The 20,607-nt window shown below is 46.5% G+C and overlaps 3 protein-coding genes across 3 annotated transcripts; all 3 read right to left on the reverse strand.

The window, feature by feature from the left end:
• Positions 1–599: 599 nt before the first annotated feature.
• On the reverse strand, positions 600–3,647 carry LOC128718768 (probable G-protein coupled receptor Mth-like 14). The gene is made up of 5 exons (XM_053812385.1): positions 3,144–3,647; positions 1,595–2,316; positions 1,400–1,524; positions 1,109–1,328; positions 600–1,029 (listed from the first exon to the last, which is right to left on the reverse strand). The coding sequence occupies exons 1-5, from the start codon at positions 3,645–3,647 to the stop codon at positions 600–602; spliced, it is 2,001 nt and encodes a 666-aa protein (XP_053668360.1).
• A 1,833-nt stretch (positions 3,648–5,480) lies between these two features.
• Positions 5,481–8,766, reverse strand: LOC128708865 (uncharacterized). Its single transcript, XM_053803844.1, has 5 exons — positions 8,356–8,766; positions 6,372–6,987; positions 6,102–6,302; positions 5,880–6,036; positions 5,481–5,784 (listed from the first exon to the last, which is right to left on the reverse strand). The coding sequence occupies exons 1-5, from the start codon at positions 8,764–8,766 to the stop codon at positions 5,481–5,483; spliced, it is 1,689 nt and encodes a 562-aa protein (XP_053659819.1).
• Positions 8,767–11,879: 3,113 nt separating this feature from the next.
• On the reverse strand, positions 11,880–16,587 carry LOC128708534 (uncharacterized). The gene is made up of 5 exons (XM_053803512.1): positions 16,264–16,587; positions 13,282–13,511; positions 12,810–13,165; positions 12,241–12,601; positions 11,880–12,168 (listed from the first exon to the last, which is right to left on the reverse strand). The coding sequence occupies exons 1-5, from the start codon at positions 16,585–16,587 to the stop codon at positions 11,880–11,882; spliced, it is 1,560 nt and encodes a 519-aa protein (XP_053659487.1).
• Positions 16,588–20,607: the final 4,020 nt, after the last annotated feature.

Genomic DNA, 20,607 nt, shown 5'->3' on the forward strand with positions numbered 1-20,607 from the left:
AGCCTATACGTCATCATGGACTAGCTCGTGTTGCTTGCAGAAAATATATAGTTATAAACTACTTAAACAATAGAAGAAAAAAACGACACCGTCTTCGCGTCGTGGGCAATATTTAGCGTTAGTCGAAAGCGAGAAATCAATGCGAGCGGTCAATGCCTATTTTGAAGTGAATAATGGACAAGTAAGAGTCACAAAGTCTGTAATGTTAATTTGGCTGGTGATCTTGTGAAACACGCATTATAGATGGACGTACACGTGAACCCTTGTATTAACGAATTGCAAATTAAAGTTGAACGAAATATTTCATTTTCGAAAGCAGGAAATACTTCTTCTACAGCCTATTAAACACAACATCAAATAGCTGTTGGTAATGGTTCTTATTTATGATAGCCTAACCACGTATGGACTGGTTGTTGCCCTAACCTAATAGTCATGAATTTCGACGTTACAACACGATATGTCGGGTATCCACCAACATTTGAGGTACTTCACACTTCATCTAGTAGATTCTGTAAGTACTGTGTTGTGAAAACCGCAATGATGACAACACCTGGTCTATAATCGTGTTTACAAACCAACAGCAATACAAAACACTTCCCTTAGTCTTCCTCCAGATATATGAAAGGATTTTTGTTTCTAAAGATCCGTTTTGACTTTGACACATTCTGTGGCGATTGATGTGTTTCGACGTCACATTCCGCTTGTTTTGACGTCACATTACATGCACGAGGCATTCTACACATCTGAACGTGTTCGAATTGTCGCATCATAGGTGCTTCCTCTACCGCCGCTTGTTCCTCTCCCGGGCCTGTTGGACATATCCACATGCAGTATCGTTTATCACGGCACCATTCTCTAATCGTTTGCCAGGGGCGTGGCATGCAGACGAAGATGATGAACATCAGTATACCCTGTAAGCCGAACAGAATGTCGTAGAAGATTGGCAGCTCGTATGACCGGTAGTACGTCACTGCCATGACCGTCCAGATGATGCCCATCACGACAAACAGTGGTATCGTATATTTCGACCTGTGTGCGAAAACAAACCATTAAACCATATTCTAATCGATGCAGCATGCGTTAGGAGCAATCTTCCTGCTGTGCTTACATGTAGATAACTTTGTTCACCTTGCGCCCGTTAATTGGCGAAAATTTGCATAGTTCATCTACACGCCCTTCCAGTAGCAAACGACGACATATTATAAGACTGTTAAAGTGACTCTCTTTTAAGCGCCGTAACCCAACTAATGTTACCAGGAGAAAAATGAAGCCCAATGCCCAAGTCGCAAGGATCGGATAAAACAGATAGTTCTTAACGGCCGGCGTGCCTGTGGGAAGATTAGAAATATTACACTAAAAACTATCTATTCTCTTATGTGCCACCGAAGCACGATTTTACCTGCGGGTGTACTAGACCACTTCCAAATAATCCACAATGGAACAAGCTGCGCAAATGCTGCGTAACCCGCAAATCGTTGATTTTCTTCCCGCGAGTTGAATTTCTTCCCCGCCGGTACAAAATACCTGCGAACGAAATATTATCCCATTGATCAACTGCAGTTAAATCTGCTACAATCATTAGCTACGATCTTACCAGGCATGAATGCAATTGTTCGCACAGTTCACCAGCAACCAGAAGAACGTGGCCAGTATGAAATATTCCGCATAATTCTTCAGCACCATGTCATGTATCAGCATCCGTTTGCCGCGGTTTCGATACTGAAAGAAACATTCCAGCAGCAGAGCTACCGCAAAGTTCACGCAGTTCATCGCCAAAGCACGGCCGTGCAGATTGTGGAGTTTCGGTATGATCATGTACAGCACCGCGGTAACGAGCAGCGCCGGTATGGCAATGATCAGGCAGAGAATAAGCAGAAATAGTTGGCCCTTGACAACATCCACCATTATGCGCACCTCCGAAGGGCAAACGTATCCGATCAGCGTTCGATAGTCGCGATCGTAATCCAAGCAGTACGAGTCGTACACATCATAATCTTTACCGCCATAGATCACTAGCAACGAACCGTTTTGGATGATGTACAGCGTATCGTTCGTACGCTCGCTGAACGACACCATGCCGCCGTCATAGGGGCAAGGATTACCGATCAGCACCTCTAGCTGTATGTCCTCCTCTAGGTCTTCAATGCAGTCTTGATAGAATTGGGCCACTATCGCTTGGGGTAAGATCGTGCTGAGTGCATCATGCTGACAGGACACGTACTTGGCGTGTTCCCTTACAAAGCTCTCACCCCGTGGGCAGCACTTTTTGATCACACTTGCGTTGCGGCTTAGAAACGTTGGCTGAATTAATAATTTCTGCAAAAAAAAAAAGAAAAACTGCTGTTAGCTGCTGTTTTCGTTCCTTCGAAACTGGTAAGTCCTTGGAACGTATAAGCCGAATGTCAAAACTCTCCGACCCAACTCCCGTCGAGCAGCGAACTCCAGTTGCGATTCAATCCAGTCCACTTGTGGCAAGTTCGGAGCACCCAATTTGCGAAGTTAATATTAAGCTAAACATAGATATGTTGTCATGTAGCCGGCAAAATTATTTCATCGCTATCGTACAGTCCATGCTTACGAATATATAGGATCGTTTCTCGATAGAGCATTCCTCTTATCGTTAAAAAAAACCTTAATTCAGCATTACTATTATCTCAGATAGTCAAAAAAATAGCTTAAACAAATAAACTCTTATCTTAAGCCTTCGCATCAAGTTGCTGATAGTTTGCAACAAAGTATGAACGAAAGGTTCGAAAGGAAGGCTGTAAATATTCTCCAGTATCAACTGTCATTAGAATTACATAATTTAAATGGTATGAGCTTATCATGTTGCAGATTATATTTTTTTGCCGGTTTCTTCGAACATTTCACTCAAGCTATTCTGGGTACTGATTACAGTACCGGCGGCCGGCCTTTGATGATTTGGTAGTATGAAAACGTTTAAGCAATCATTGTATTCCTTTACAGGTAACGTTATTGCCCTGGATCTTTGCACACCATTACACAAAACCCTACGCATTTTTCAAGTCCAGGGTGAGTAGCGACCTCACCCTTCTGTTTATCTTGCACTATCTTCTTTGCTAATGTCCATACGTGAATAATGAGACAATCATGACGTAATACGCGCGACATTTGTCACCTACCTGCCGATCACGGCAGCTGTTTTCGTTTGTCGGTGCAAAGGTAGTGGACGTTGGATCAAGCCCGTTCCCCGTTACGTTGTCACCGGGGAGTGGCGTACTTTGCCCATCGTCCACCGAGATCGATTGCTTTTCTTCCGTTTCACTAAACGAATCGTTCCCGAGCATCACATGCTGCCGCAGTACGGAATCGGTCGAGGGTGCAGTCACTGTGGCACTCGCAGACGATGTAACGGCGTCGTCCGGCTGTTCTTCGTAATCGTATCCTGAGTAAGAAATGTCATCGTCAGTGATCGGATCGAGCACATCTTCGTGGACGGCTAAGTCCTCCAGGCTGTCAAGGTCTTCCCCCCGGTAGCCGCCCTGGTACGGGCCCTCGTCATCGTATTCTTCGTACGTGGACTCACCTTGTCCACTGCCCTCGAGGCCGCTTGCCACGGTTAACGCCACGCTACAAACGATCACCACCAACCACACCGACACCGACACATTTCTCAGCCGTCCCATCGAACCAGCCTATCTTAAGCAACACGATTTGAGAGTATCCACGACCACCACTTCCAGTTGCAGGAATGCAAACACACCACACCGGTCGTTCGTTGAACGACGAATGACTGCTGACACCGGGAAAGGAACTGTACCGATGTTTTATGCTCAATGGGGATCGCTATCAATGGGAACCGAAGCGATGGAGTTTCGGTACACGGATAAACATTCCCCACCCTGTTGGTATCGTGGCGCGCTGATAAAGATTCCCACACCGAAGATTACCGCAAGCACACCGTATGCAAGGAAAGATATCACGGAAGAACCTGCCACGATAAGGTTATGAAATCGGGCCACGATTTAGGTGCTCATCCGTCTAAAAGTCTAGATTTATCATGCAATGTCACAGCTATGACGCACCCCCACAATACACACGAACGGAAAGGAGTTTTAGTCACAGTCACCCAGCACTCTCACAGCTAGAATCATTCGGACTTTGAGTTGTGGGCACCATTGGCTAGCTGCACCCCCAGTACAATATGAGCGCACGGTCAAATCAAACGTCCGAAACCGATCACCAACACGTGCGAACTGATAGTCGTTGGTTGTCGTTGCACGGCATCAGCGCTCATATTGAAGGTATGTGACGGACTTTCACGGCACCGACACCTGTACACTTATCTGCCACATTTTCGAAGCGAACTGACGATACGAACAAGCCGTTATCAGTGCTCTAGGACCATAGATAACGTTTCGTCGGCCGCTGGTTCCTGGCGGTCCGGAAATCGTACACTCGCACAGTTTCAAAATTTGCCCGGAAGTGTAGTTTGTTCGGTAACGGTGTCGGCTAAATTCCAATCTGGCTCCTTTACGTGCCCATCGACCATCTTCTTCCTCGGCACGATGCTGTATGACCATGCGGATTTAATTTCTAGCTTACATCGTCGCGCTCCGCACGCACACAAAGAGACAGAGAGAGAGGGCGAGCACGCTCAAACACTACACGACCGATCGGGTTTTCTCAAGTGCATACCAAGCGCGAACCCAGTCGCGCATGATCTCAGATAACCAATTAACCGTGGGATGTCAGCAAGGTTGTGGCATATCGGCGGTGTTGAGAATGAACAGATCTGCCATCAATATATCACATTCAGAACGTGCCCACTTTCTTTGGGCGCAAGCTGTAGTAGCGATTGACAGACGATGTGATATTGGACAAAAGAACGCCGGACGAGTTTGTTGCACCAATTGCGATGGTTAGCTTTAGTACGTTTTTTCTTTATGTCCAACGCTTTTATGGTTACTTAATTGCAAGTGACATTTACTTATCTTGCAGCTTATGCACTAGGCCATTATAATTAGGCTTCAACACTTTTATTGAGTAGATTAGATATGTTTTATAAAGGGCCATATAATGTGATATATAAATAAATATTTACCCACTAGCAGCGAGAAATTCGTTCAAAATGTCAAATCTTATCGGAAATCTCGTTTATTTCATACTTATACTATTGTTTTACTACCTACAATGACTGCGATACGATAATACTACTGTCGTTCAAAAATCGATCTGCTGCTTCAGATTGTGAACGCCGAAAGGTGAGAACCTTTCGCTAATATGGTTTATAAAGGTTGTTGGCACACGTTATACACTATACGCAAAGCATATTCGGCATGCACGTACATGGCAGAGGAGTATTTCCCGCTTAATGCAGCCAGTCGTTTGGTAACTACTACTTATTCGCATTCGACATCGTCCCACGAGTTGTGTCACGCCACGGTACGCTACGGAGCGGGACAAAACGATCACAGATAGTCTGGTATATGTTATGGCTGGTATGTTCCACACCCGGTCTACGTATTTGTTGCATCCTCATTATCCTCCACCATCAACCGCGGTTTGGTGTACGTTTTCATTTCCACGCCGTTCTCTACCGCACGCAAATCGACCGAACCCGAGTTACTCCAGCATTCCCGCAGTATGATCCACCGCTGCTGGCCGGCCACAAACAGTCCCCCGATAAGCAAACCCTGCCCTACGATGCAGTACACGGCAACGATTCGGCCAACCCCGTACATGCTGTTGGACAGTATTAACCCCGCCAAGACGATCCATAATACAAGTGCACCCAATGTCTCCACCAGACAGAGGCACCTCCTGAAACGAAACGTTATCAGCGCACGTTATTAGGTAAACAGAGCACACCTTTGTTGTTTTACGATGCGATGTAATTGGTGGTATGGCAAACTTACTGTCCATTTATGTCATTGAGCCGCGTTTGATTAATCTTTGTTTGACCGCTTATTTGTAGGTATATGCCCGAGGTGAGTCTTCTCGTATAGTACGAGGAAAGGATGTGCGCGGTTATGATCGCTGCAAAGTACAAAAACACAATACACACAAGTCCACCTGGAAAGAGTAGATGAAGAAGATTAGTATTGCAGCTATCGTATGAAACGCCGGTTCCTTTGTACCTTTGGGGAATAGCACCAACGGTATGAGCGTGATGCAGTACAGCACTGCCAGAAACGCGTACATGTCACGCTTGTTCTTGTTCTCGTACTCGAGCCCATTCGGTATGTAGTACGCCACATACAGCGCGTTGTAAACGTTCATCAGGAAAGCCGCAAACATGGAGCTACCGAGCAACGCGTTCGAGAATATTTCCGTGATTTCTGTGGAAAGGTTTGAAATAACGCGTAAAGGTACAAAGTCGCTGTTTCACTCGCGCCTCCTCTACCTACCAACATTGCCCGGATCGATACAGCGCCCACCGCACCGCGCAAGCCCGAAAAAGATCGTCCCGATAGCGAACGTACCAGCGTGGGCGGCGATAAGATATCCGAAGGTATCTTTCAACTTTGGCACGAACGAATAGCACAGGGCAGTAAACAGCAATGCCAGCACCGAGAGCACTGAACCAAACAGCATGAAGAACTCCACCACTCCGACCCGATCGATTCTCGCCGGTTCGCACACCTTCGCCAACAGCATCGCATCGTTCGTCATTTCCACACAGTAGCTGTCGAACACCGACACAAGCGATCCCATCTCCAGCACCAACAGTGAGCCGTTCTGCAGCACAAACAGCTCGTCGCCCTGGTCCGCACTGTACATCAACGCAAGCGGGTCACTTTCGCACAGATCTTGCGATTCCACCGGCAGCACCACCTGCTCACCGGTCACCTCAACGCACTCGTTGTTGCCGTAGAACTGGGCCTCGATGGTTTCGATCTGTAGCTCCCGGCTGCCCGGGACACACTCGTACTCGAAGCTGTTCCGCGGTTGTATCATCTGTCCCGGTGGGCAACACTTGCGTATTCGTGCCTTTTCACTGTACATCAGCTTTACGGGAGAGGCCTGAAGTTAAAATTCGCAATACACAGCGTGTTAGTAGCGTAAGCAACTGCCTTAACGAGCATCCTGCAATCGAATATGCTGGCGCGTCTCGATGGCTAACAATCAGTAAATTTCATGTGCTAGGAGATAGAAATCAACATTTGAAGATCACCAGTGTTGGAAAAAGTGGAATTTCCCTTAAGTCAGATTCATTTGGTCCAATCGAATAGACAATCGAATTCTTCGTGCATGCAATGGTACTACTTCTTCGAGTTGGCCAGAGGTGTCAAACACGCACCTCAGTTCCTCAGTTTCCAAACAAATCCCAATTCTTGCACTGCAGTGTAAGTAATCAGTGACTTTGAAACATCTTTTTGGAAATAGAACACCAGCAAAAGCCAGAGACGATCGCTTTGTTATCAAATGTAATAGACATGGAAAATCGTCTTTTGATCATGATCAGATATTGTTCTTGCAGTTAATCCAAAACAACCAATTCAATTCCACAGAACTGCAAAATTTTATACTAAGTGATCAACAATTCTCATAAGATCTCGATTAAAGTTCGGTAGGTCGCATTTTTTTCCTATCAAAATTTATCAAAGTTTTTGCTACTTTGTTTACTAACGCAGAGTTAAGTTTACTGTTTGTAGCTTGTTGAGTTCAATATCATAACACGCTTGAAAGTAAGGAACCAGTTGAACTCATTCCAGCAAACACCACTACAAGTACAATTCCCAAGACCGTATCGAGAACGATCATTATTGAAACACCGTTTGATCACCCCAGGTCCATTAGCCGACCTCGATCAACAATGTCATACAAGCTACCAATACTTGGCGTCTGAAACTGCGACGTCATTAGGCATACCGAACACGATACACAGGAATGTACAATTATTTCACATCGACAGCCGTGTGCGAGGTATTGTCTAGACTCTGGACGGATGAAATAGCTTCCGACCATCCGGTTCCGGTTAACGTTCGCTTGTCGCTGTGGTGAAGCATTCTTCTCTAGTTTCTTTGCCTCGACAAACATTCTCCAAAATCCGTGATCATGAAATACGCTCTTTGCATATTGAATTATCATGCCGGTACACTCTGGCCGCTTCGTGAAACACCTTTGGTTACGAAAAATGCGCCATGTCGAATAGCCCGGTGTGAGGTTCGTTAAATGTCAATTAGAGACGGTTCGCAAATCAGTACCACGAATCCAAACCTTGCCTCGCCTATCGGTTTGTTAATGTGCGATGAGGTAGCTTTCTCAAAGCTCTGTTATCGTGAACTCAGCGCGTTATCTAGCACGCGGGATTCGCTTATCGTTGCATTTTGTTGATTGTCATCGTGAAGGAATGTGTCGCCTTAATGGGAGGCGGTTGCGACTACTTACGCTAAATTCTGAACAATTCGGTGGAAACTCATCGGATGTCGATGAGGTGGAGCGTTGCTGATGAATCGACTCAATCGAACTGACCTCCGTCAGTGGCGCCGTGGGTGTCGTCACGGTTCGCGTGGCCTCATTGCTAGCAGATAGCGATGACGTCGTTGCTGTAGCTGCTTCCGTCGAGCTGACGATGGTAGTGGTGGTTGTGTCTGTTGCAATCGTCGCTGCCGTATCGACGTTGGATGCAGGTATGGCGTTTGATTGATCAATCACTACCGCGGGCACTTCACTCGGTAGCGAGTTCTCGCGAACCGCACCGGTGGCGTTATCTATCGTAGCGACACTTCCGTCCAGTGCCACCAATGCCACCAACAGCACACAGTGTCGGACCAACGTCCGCGTGGCGTACCGAACCATCACGACCTACGGACACTCGCGCTAGCGAACCAACTCGTTTCACCGACGCCAGGCAAAAGCTGCACCCCGACACGATCGCGGCACAGCGATGATGCGTGCGATGTGGATGAAATCACTACACACAAACCGGCAACCGAGTGTCTAGCACACCCTCACACGTGTCACCGAACAGCTGTTCCTTTGTACACCTTTGCCGGCCTACACCAACACTAAGCACATTAATTGAGCTGTCCGTCGGAAGAACTCAACCGCCGCTGGTAAACGACGAGCAACGCTCAAGGACGGCTTGGTGTCTCCTGTAGCCACAAACACAGCGCGAGTGACTCAAACGACGGTTACGACCAGGTGACGAACGCACCTTACATAACCTAGCACAAATTCTTTTTCCCCCAACAACACAAACACGCACACGGACGGTTTTATCTACACGTAGCGGCACCTTTGCCGAAAGTCAGCGCCTGCCTCGCGCGAAACACAAACGGTGAGTGCAATGTTCCGTCCCGTAAACTGTCAACACTGTCGCACCGAGCCGAAGGTCTTGCTCCCAGATAAAGTGGGTGTCTTGATTGCCGCGCCTAGCGCACGCACATTGGGAACATCGCGCGCATACGACTCACTTAGCTACTAAGAAGAATCTGCAACCCTGGTTTGTTCGACTCTGCCGTACATGGACAAACGGAACGCTCTCACAATGTACTTCGCGCCGGTATTCTGCTCCAACCAAATGCCATTTCATCTGCGATGCTTTTGCCCCAACACAACACCGTTCCGCGCTGAACTTCTCGATTATTCTCTCATTGGCTCTCTCTTTTTCTCTTCCTGTATGTCTCTCTTCTCTTATCTATCCATCTCTCTTCTCACGAACGACCACCAAATCGCATTCGTGACTGCGGGAATTCGATATGCCATCCAATGCTCATCGATTCCTACCAACAATGGGTGCAAGAGGGCCCCTGGGCTGGGGAGGATTTTTGGAACTGGTTCAACCCCTTTCTGCCACAACACTGAACAACCACACACACCACTACCTGCGCAAGTATTGTTTTCGCAGTTCGGTACGACTCTCTCCACTGACACACACGGTTTAACCAATCTATAAGCCGATACCGATAAGGGTACGATTTATCTAATCGGAATCGCCACACAAATGCGCACGTTAAGCGGTGTTTGTGTACTGTCCCCGAACGGTTCCGAGCTCGCACTAAGTCACTCGGCTTCTGAGCCAACTACAATGTTGTGCTGCTTCAGGTGAAGTGTTTTCTTTCTATTTGTACACCACACTCCAAACAATAATATTCCATCTGCGGGAGCGGCTTCCCTAAGCACACTTCCTACCGCGTGGTGCGTAAGTCCATTTCCGGTGTGATCGTTTTCCGTCTCTGTTTCGCCCTCTTTAAGGGGTTTACTTTTTTACCCGGTCAAATGGAAACAAGCCGCTGCCGGCTGGACCCACAGCTACGGACGCCGACGGAACGGAAGCTCGCCGTGCTTTACGTTGGCAAGCATGGCACGCATAAATAAGCACCCTTTATGGTGTTTCGTTTTCCTTTGATCTGTACGGAGTGAAACGAAAAGCGGTTAGTCGTTCGCGCATAAGGTTACACGCGAAAGAACTGGACGGGTGGAGTGTTGGAACTGAAAAATGGAAATTTTTGGGATTGAATTTCAATGTTTATGTGCTCGTATGGTATAGAATGGTGGTTAGAAAATTACAACAAAACAGTTCATTTTTCCAAACGATCAAATCATGTTGTCGGTGAATTGCCTAAATTTAGGGGCTTAACCGCATTACCCTTTACACAGGTAAAACCAACATCTTCGCTACTCTGCCTAGCAAATCAGTAGTTTATTCTTTAATTAAGTGCAATTTATGTCCGTTAGCTACGGATAATGATAAGACAAACGTAGCACGCTCCTTGGAAAAACCTCCTTTCGATTAAATCCCCTTCCATCAACGAGGGAACGAGTTTAACCATACTATACGGTGCATGGAACGATCGGAAAGCACGAAACACGATGAATCATGAGAAAAATACCATCAACTCGAGGTGAGGGCCCTTTTCTTTGATTCCCCTTCGTACCGTTTTGTAGCACACCAAGCCAGGTGGAATGGATCGTTGTGGAAAATCCAACTAGACTTGGACATCCCGTAAGCCGGTTTTCGATTCCCTGCACCGTGTCTTATAGTCTTTTTTTTCCTTACTCTTAAAGTATTCAAGGTTCGTTTTTAATGTTTAAATAAAATTGCTATCTTTATTGAGAAAAAAAAAAATACGAGCAGTATTTTTGGTCATTCACCCCATAAATCATTTTATGTATACCATTCACTTACGAGACTGTAATTAAAAGTAACCTTCATCATTTCTAGAGAAGGTTTAATTTTTACATTTAAAAGTGCACTCAAAAACGAGTTTTTGTTGTTTAATTTCTTTTACTGGCATGAATACTTTCTCGGGGAAAAAAAACAGTAAAATATAAAGTCCCCGATGACATTCGCTTAATAAAGCAGAGCAAAGCGCAAAAGCACAACCACTCAAGCGAGAAAGGGGAGTGCAGTTTTAATATTCTTTGCTCGATTTTGCTTCAGTTCGGTCCATAGCCGTTCCATCGAAATGGTTTCTGGTTCAGTTGCAGTTCCAAAATCTCCCAAAAACCATCACCAAGGCCATCACAGTTGCGGCTCGCCACCGGCGGGCGTTACCATTTTCGGCCCAGCCGGGGGGATGATGTACCGTGAAGAATACAAACCGGTTTGCTCACAAACCGCATCGGATAAGAAATGTTATGAATCTTCGGCGTTCGGTATTGTTTGTTTTATTTGTTTCGCAGTTTCTTACGTACAAAAATCCCCCCAAAAAAAAAAAAACCTCCCCACTCGAATCTGCGGCGACGACGAGTTCGCTGGTTCGGCGATCCGTGGCGATCGCCCGGGTGACTAATGTTCTTTACATCGGGGCGTGTTGGGAAGGTATGATTGTGTGCTAATGTGTGTGCCTGAATCTTAAACTATTCCGTTGAACAACTACAATTCCGCTACCTAAACGAAACGTTTTCGTTTATTTACAGTCTCCTATCAATCTCTTCAGTAATAACCGTGAAGAAGTCCCCTATTTCTACACCACGCGCAGCTCGTTCTCCGCCTCTATGTCGTCGTCCGGTGGCAGAACGGTCTGTGTGTCGCGAGGCATCTGGTGATCGGCGTACGGTGTGCTAATGGGCACCTGTAGCTTCACCCGCTGGCCAACATTGCACAGCCCGATCGAACGACGCCGCAGGCCGACAAAGACGACGAAGAGGATGATCGTGTTCCAGGCCAGCACGGACAGCAGCGAGTATTTGCCCATCGAGTACGGTATCCACACGATAATCTGTGTGGCACAGGCGAATGTGGAAACGATAGTGCTGCAAATGCGCGAGAGACAAGAGAGTGGTTTTAGTGCCGAGGTTTTGCTAAATTGTGGCTTTGCAACTTACAGCTCCTTCCGCTGATCCATGCGCTTCGCAGTGCTACCCTCGTTGATCATCTCGAACGGATTATCGCTACTGTTAAACCCGAGATGGTTGCGCCCAAAGGAGGTGTAGACGTTAGCCGCACTGATGATCAGCGCTACCAGCAAGCTCACCAGGACCGCCATCAGCAGGACACGCTCGGAGTAGAACGTCAGGGCCATGGCGATGAGCGAGCAGGAGGAAACGAAGAACACGGTTGCTAATAGCAGCCGGTAGTTGATGTTGGTCGTACCGGTAGCCGAGGAGTAGAACAACATCGCACTGAAGATCACAAATATGGCGTACGAAAACTCGACCAGTACGTCGACCACAGGACGGTAGTGCTCTGAAGGAAACGAAAATATATCTTTAGTAACTAGGTCAAATGTGGGAAAGATTGGACAGTATGTCCACTAAATTTTCTTTTTGTTTAGGGTTTATTTTAGATTTAATTTTAAAATTGTATAGCCCGAGAGGCAAACAATAAATTATTATTAATAATAATAAAGAATGGTCCTGAAACAGCAATCATCAAGGATATGGCAGCGTCTTACCTTGGTGCAGTGCTGCCAGCAGCAGCTCCAGCAGAATTGCTCCAGCCAACAACCCGACATGGCACGCAATCAGTGGCCCGTACCGGTGCGGTAATGTCCGGTCGAACGCGTACGCCAGCACGGTAACGGCCGAGACGACCAGCGCCAGCACAAGCATCACCGTGCCCAACCACCCGGAGAATAAATCATTCGTATGGCCGTCGCCCTCCACATCGCAGATGTGCGCCGCCAGCACCATGTTGCCCGTTTCCTCCACGCAGAAATCGTCGTAGAACTCGATCCGGTCGCCGCGCGTCACCAGCAGCGAACCGTTCTGGATCAATAGCATCTGCGTGCCGCGATCATTAAATATCAACCTGCCGGCGGGGAGCGCACGAAGTTAGACACTCGCCATGTTCGAATTTTAATCTCCCGCAATCTCTCAATGCCTCGCCCTTTATCTTCCCCCCCATCCCCCTGCCCTTTCTCTTACCTCTGTCCCACACACGTCTTGTCGATCGTCGTATTGTAGCGCAGATATTTGCCGTACTCGTGGCACCCGGGACCGTAGTAGTCTAGCTGGCGGGCCAGCAACGTAAAGCGGCTTATGTGATCGTGCACATCCATCGGGTGGCAGGTGCTTATGCTTAGACGGTGGAACGACTGGCCCTTCGGGCAACACTTTCGCACAGTCAGCCTGTCCAGCGAGTTGATGTGCATTGGCTGGAAGGAAATTAATGGAGGAACGAAATTGACAAGACAAATTAGAAGTCACCAATACGGTTGCTTAAATTTAAATATTATGTAACCACAGTGCTGGGTAAGGTGTGAAATAATCATTTATTATCGTGCAGGCTTATTCTTTCACATTTCAACAGTAGGCAAACAATCATTCTCCCGAATGGTGGCCTTGAGATTAGCTCAGGCAGCTTGAGCTAGCTGAAACGAACTTCAAACAAGTTTGATCGCAGTTTGATATAATTTTTTTGGAAAAAGTATAAAGAGTTTATTTATGTTCGTTTGCGGAAATGAAACACAACAAAGTTAAAGTACAAAATCTGATGCAGGAAACATCAAGAAAGAGCTGCCATTCCAAGCACTATAAATCAATAAATCAATAATGAATCATCCTTTCTTCGCAAATTGATCTTCCTGTTCTGGTGTTGAATCTGAAACAGGTTTTTTATTTCTGTTTCAAACTTTTGCTCTCTAAGCAGTGTGCTCATTTGAAACGAAAAGAAATTGTCACTGATATCGAAAAGCATATTTTTAGGTAAGATATGTCCTCTTTCCCCAGTTTTGTTCGAGATCTGTACTATTAAGTATGCAAATTTCCTCCAGACATTGGAATGGACACAGATTTACATAACCGTTCCTTATCCTACTTAGAATAGAGCAGGAAAAAGTATTTGCTTACGAGGACGCAAAGCCGCGCACCGCCACGAGGTATTTTAACAAACAGCCAAAAGCATTATTCCCGTCAGCTGCACATTGTCGACCACCCTCAGGTAATCCTGCATATAAAAGACGCTGTCGATCCACCGGGACCAGTTTTTCCGCACAAAACCGTCCATTTCATTTATTATCATACTGCTTCGACGCATTCCGTTTTGCGCGTTCGATTGATCCAGCCTTACCGGGCAGCTTTTATTCACCAGATCCTGTTTGATACTTTCAAACACCCTAACCCTATACGTTCCATGCTTCACAAACGTCGCACGGAAGATGTCTAGAATACGGCTGAGCAAAAACCAACCAACAGGCTCCGCACATTGCTCCGTCCCGCGAATGAGATGCAGCGCGGGCGCGTCGATCGCGAAAGAAAAATGATTCCACATTAGCACACACGGGTAAGCGCACCCGGCCGCCCCCCGGCCGCGGAAGCTTCCGGTGCGCACAGTTCGCCGATGCACGATGCAAAACTGCATGTTGGTGCAGTACGATACCCGGTAAGGTCATCCAACAGCAAAGTGGAAAGTAAAGTCCTTCGACATTGTAAACCCGAACGGTACAAACCACACAAAACTGTTAACAAATCCTGCGCAACTTGACTTGGGGTGGCTTCTTTTGGTGTTGGTTTGCAATAAAACACTGTTTTTTTTTTTGCACGGTTGGGGGGTTTTTTTGATTAACCTTGTCTCCTCCATCTTGGCAGTGTAGCGTTGCTCGGTAGCGTGTTTGTTTTATTTATGCAACACAAGCGCAGCCCGGTTTGAGCCAATCGTACACTTTGATAATACACACGTTTTAGCAGCCGATTTATTTATCACGATAATTTACGCATTTAAAGCGAGTGGGTCGATATTGCTTTTTGTGCAAAAATTTATTTCCTCATTCCTGCCGTTAATGCAAGCAGAAGGGAAATAAAATACAAGGTCTTTGATCTTCTCAGACCAGGTGATTTTTTTCCCCCGGTAGTGGAATGAATAATGCAGCAGAATTTATAACTGCATCCAAAGCGAAAGATTTTTAAACTACAGCCTGCTCATTCGCCTAGCAGGAGAGCTTTCCATCGCCACCTGGAACAAGATGAAGCTGTCATAAACAATCAAAATTAGCATTCGCAGCTCGCTTGTTCCCGTGTTGGCCAGCTTTGCTATAAAAGTTGTTCGCCCAAAATGTGCCTTTTTTAGCGATGGTGCCGCCATCAGCAGAAAAAAAAACACACACATCGAACACTCTACAGGAAATAGTGGCGCGGAGTAATAAAGCAGGCTGTGATTTCGCTCCCAAGTGACAGCGGCTGACAGCTCGCACCGCTCATACACTTAACCGCTCGAAACAGTTCCTTGAATAGGAGAACGAACGCGGTTCGGTTCTAGTTTCCAGCTGTGTGATTAAAACAATTATACAACCACACTTCGTCGCGATTGCATTAATAGCTCGCTTAGCCTCATATCCTGCTCATTAACTCACAACTTCGAGTGCAATTTGCGTTGAAGCGGGGGGGAAAAAAAACGATAAAAACAAGGGAAAGCCCATGTCACCCATCGGGAGACCGGAGAACCGGTCAACGCAATTAACAGTCCACTGTCATCCTGATGATTCGTGCTGAACAGTGCTAACTGCATCTCACACCGTTACGAAAAGCGTGTACTGTTTGCATTTGTACAACTGGTTGGCCCGATCCAAAATGGGAAGCGGTCGAAGGCAAACGACAACGGTGGCCGAGGGTTTTGTTTTGCCGATGGGACAACATCAAAATTTGACTCGGAAACGAAGCGTTGATGACACTGGGGAGTAGCCTCCGCGCTTAGCGTCACGCGTTGATCAACAGCAAAGCGTCTGTTTGCGCAATGTCGCAGCCCCATTTCTGTGGCAGTTCCAGATTCCGCGAGCCTTACGTGCCTTTCACCGACTCAAACACAAAAAGCCGTTTTTAACGACCGTCGCAACCTTTCGTTCCAGCTCAAGGTCACGCAGATCCAATCTTTTTGACGCTTCGAACCACATTCGGCTACGCTTCCATTCTCACCTGCCGTTCGCCTATGCAAGCGACGCTCTGCTCTGCCGAGCTGGAGGACAGCTCCTCCGAGCTTGTTTCGTTGGTACCCGCGCGGGGTGTCGTTTGATTCAGCGCATCCGATATCAGACGGTCGAGCGCATCGTTGTAGTCCTGCGGTCGAACCTTCTTGCGCCGGTGCCGGGTGTCCAGGATGTAATCTTCCGGCACACTCTCGCCGGAGTCATCGACGTAGGTGATGAAGTTGGCATCGGTCCTGTCGCACCGGCCAAGCAGCAGGATCAGCACACTAACACCCCACAGCGTCAGCACCCAGAGCGTACTGTTTGGTGCCATTTAATATTCACTTCACTGGCACGTTCGTGACCCAAACCCCAAAAAACCACAAACTCACAAATCACAGATCAAACAAAACTTAAACCAGAGGAAGTACTGCAGTACGAGATTCTACACAACAAAACGCCGCGCACAGCAACGCAACTCACGCCATTCCCGGTTGAGTTCGCGCACGGAACTGTGGCATCCTTTCGGCAAAACTTCGCACCGACGCGCTGTCGCGTAAAGTCCCTGCGTAAACGACGGCTTCACCCACACTGACACCTCCGCCAGTGCCGACGCGCGTCTCGAGGTCTCGCACGCGCGTCCGTGTTGATAGTGCCGAGCGAGCGTGAACATGCAGATCATGGTTGCTGCGGGGCCCGTTTGTGCAGCGAACGATCGCGGTGTGCGTAGTAGCGACCGTTCGCATGGTCGAAGCTTTCCGATGCTGGCTGCTTTTGTTGTTTTCGCCCCTTACCGCCGCGGCCAGCCGGCCCCATCATGACAGGTGTCAGGTGAAATCAGGTTTTTGTTTTTCGGATGACTGAACTGATGCAACACCGAAAAAACCCATCCGCCACGAAACGGCTGGTTTGGTAAACCCACCGACGCCACCGACACAATCAAAGCGCTCGGGAAAACGAGTTCGGTTGCGGTTGTGTGCCGGTGATGATGCTACCACACGGCTGGAAGTTGAAACTAAGTCGCAAGGTCATGAGCGAATGAGTGAGGAAAATGAGTGGGGGAAGGGGGGAGAAGTGCGAACAACAAAACAAAAAGCTTGTCTTCCCCATTACGGAGGGAAAATATGTAAAAGATGAGGTTGAAAAATAGTGATTATGTGGACACTCATATCACACTTCTTTGCACCGCTTTATTTGTACAAGTGATACATCTCACGCACAAAAGATCCATCCATTTTTGACGCTACGTACGCCGGTAACTTTTCAATCCGCAAGCGAAACAAGCGTGCATGATGATTGCATACTTTTGGGCGTTTTAAAGCTCCGCGCCTTGTAGTTCGCTTGCTTACGTACAGTGGTTAACCTTTTTTTTGGCCATTTCACACTCGCTGCAGCTGGGAAACCCAAGCTAACAAGGTTGTGTTTAATCGTTTGAATTAATTGTTTACCGATAATGCCTTTAGTTGTACTACCCAGCCTTGCACCGAATGTACGACAGCTTTGAGAAGGCAGTGTAGTGTATCGGTCTGATTTACAATCCATCTTACGATACGGTACACGCTGACGGTCGTGTGCATAGACGATGACAAGGACTGCCGGTCGCAAATAATCCGTAAAGTACGTCTGCAAACGATTCACCGTACATCACTGCTTTGAACGGCTAAAAGAACCCAGTTACTCGTCCCCACCAGCTCGGCTAGTTCAACCGGCTCCAAAGAGTTGGGTAATTGTATGAAAACATTTCACACGGCCACTCACACCCACCGACAATCTGCGGGATTCATGTTAGACATGAGTACTACATGCGACCGTATCGTCCTTTCTGTATCGCCCAAGGGGCACATGTACGGGCTGTGAAATGTGAAACTCGGGCAAAAATCTAATGTCCTTTCTGCTCGCACACACATACACCGGTGCCAGTGGAGACTTATTTGATATCGTTTTAATGAGAATGTTCAGCCACTACAGTATTTTCTCCCGTTGCGGCAGCATTCCCTTCCTGTTCCCGGGGGCCATCTTTCCGTGCGGTGTTCTTGTTTTTCGTTTATTTTTATTTCCCTTCGCTGTGCTCAACCGCTAGGCAGCAAAGCGGGAAGCGGAAGTTCGGATTCGGATCGAAGAACAAAACATCGTCCCCTCGCCAGCAACTCCCCGGTTGACCTTTCCCCCTCCCCCCCTCCCCACGTTTGCTGTACGCGCTAACGAATACATTCATTTCGCCGAGGATGCTTTCGTAATGTGCGAAGCAATCAACTCACATGCGAACTGTTCGTTCGTTTCGGGGATTAGTGCTTTTAGTAGATGATGATTGTGGTGGCTTTTCCGTGAGGTGCTAGCATTGATTGAAGTGCTATAAAGTGCGCCGTGAGTAGTGTCGCTGCGAAGAAATGAAGCTAAGGCTGTGGATAGAAGGCACACATTTTCTACTAAGATCCACGATGTCGTTGCACAACTTCTTAAACCAAGAAGAGATTAAATTTCTAACGCATAGCTTTATAATGTTTCAGAGCTCTACCACCTCTTAAGCTGTTCAGGTATCATGAAATACTCGAAAATTTTCATCCGTTCCTTTAAGATGACCCAAGAAAATTCATTCTCACCACAGAAAAGATTTTCCCACAGAACTAATGGTTCCGGAAAATTCATCAACGTATCGAAAAGTTGAAAGCAGCACCACCTTCCCATTCACGGAACCCCTTCGTTTCCGGAGAAAACCGGAGAATTATAATTTGTGAACTTTCCCATTTCCTTCGCCAAGTGGAGCTTGGCCAGAGTTTAGGAAAATCTCCTCCCCGTTCAATTACCTTCATTTCCGAGAACGGTTTTTTTTTGTGTGGCGGCGCACCGTTGCCACAGGAAAACGGCGATGGCACAGGAGAAAAGGGGCCTTTAAGGGTTTATAGCGCAAAGGCGAAAAAATAATACCCGAAAAGCGTGATGTTCTTTTTGCCACTCCTTTTGCTGCACGAACAAATCAAGTTTTCGATAAGGGGCAATACCTGGAGTGTGTAAAGAAAGGAACAAAATTCATCTGATACAACCAAGTTCTTATCGATCTTCTTTTAGTTTTACCTTTGGTTATCATGTTCCAACCAAAAAAAAAAGCCCAAGACATGAGTGAGGTCCCAAGATATGCAAGTATGGATGATGAAACTCAGAAGATTCGCTGATAAGGCAAAAAACAGATTAAAACCTTTGCATTGCTCTCCCGCGAGTCGGGAAACTGGTTCGCGACTACTGCTCCACGTGTGGAACAATAAACAGTGAACGAGAAAAACTTTTCCCGGTTTTCCTCGAGAGTACCAAGGAAAACATCTTGCTGAAAATGGTCTTCTTAGTAGTTCTTAATAAAATTTAGCGACAACACTTCTGCTTTTGGTCTTTCCAAAATGGCCGCCGAAGGATAAGAAATTAAACGTAACTAAATCGTAAGCATTGCGGGAACAATTCGCAATTATGTGTACATTTCGTGAAGTCAAATTTGGACGCACCCGACTAACGTTGTCACGAAGAAAAGCTCGCCGAAAGAAAATCTTCCACCAAGGACACGTTGCCGTGGGCATTGTTTCTTCCCTTTGAAATATTCCTTTTTTTTCCTCCCGGGAAATGTACAGGCTGCACAGAAATCGATTGATCTAACACGCTTCCAAAACGTCCAATCTGTTTGCTGCCGCACGCTGGCATGAGTTGGGGCTAATGAGCGGCTATTAATTCAATATAATTTCCCAACCAAGCTTCCCATTCCCGCTAGCTCACCACCGTAAGGAGTTTGTCCCACCGTTTCCCACCTTACCCACAGATTGGTCAATTTTTCTTCCCCTGTTGGTTCTTTCGGGTGCGAAATGATTCTAATTACACCTGGTAACGGTTGATGGGATAAATTTATCCGAAAGCTATTCCAGTTCAGTTAAAATCCAGCTGATAGGGGAATCGTGAGGCAGTGGTTTACCATGGTGATACGCTTTGTATACTTTAGTACAAAAATATTTCAATGTCATTTATTTAATTATTTGTTTGTTTATTCTTCCTTCTCACAGTTCATTCTTAAATGTGTACATCTGGTGTAGATTAATATAATTTGTGTCGGTTTTGGCCTTTCTCAGCAAAGTATTACTAAAATATGCAATATTTTTAACATCAAGTTATTTATGTTCTAGCTGTTTTGGCTCATTCAAAGTATTGATATTATATAAATGAGTTGTAAATTCAAAAATCAATCAAATATTTTTCATATTTTCTATCAACGTGAAGAAACCATGACACGATATTCTGATTCATGTACTTGTATTGGTATATTAAGGGTTAAACTTACACATGCTCACCCGTCATAAAGCGTACAAGATACCTCTCGTAA

Source organism: Anopheles marshallii, chromosome 2 (genome assembly GCF_943734725.1).
Source record: "Anopheles marshallii chromosome 2, idAnoMarsDA_429_01, whole genome shotgun sequence".
In the NCBI taxonomy this organism is placed as follows: Eukaryota; Metazoa; Arthropoda; class Insecta; order Diptera; family Culicidae; genus Anopheles; species Anopheles marshallii.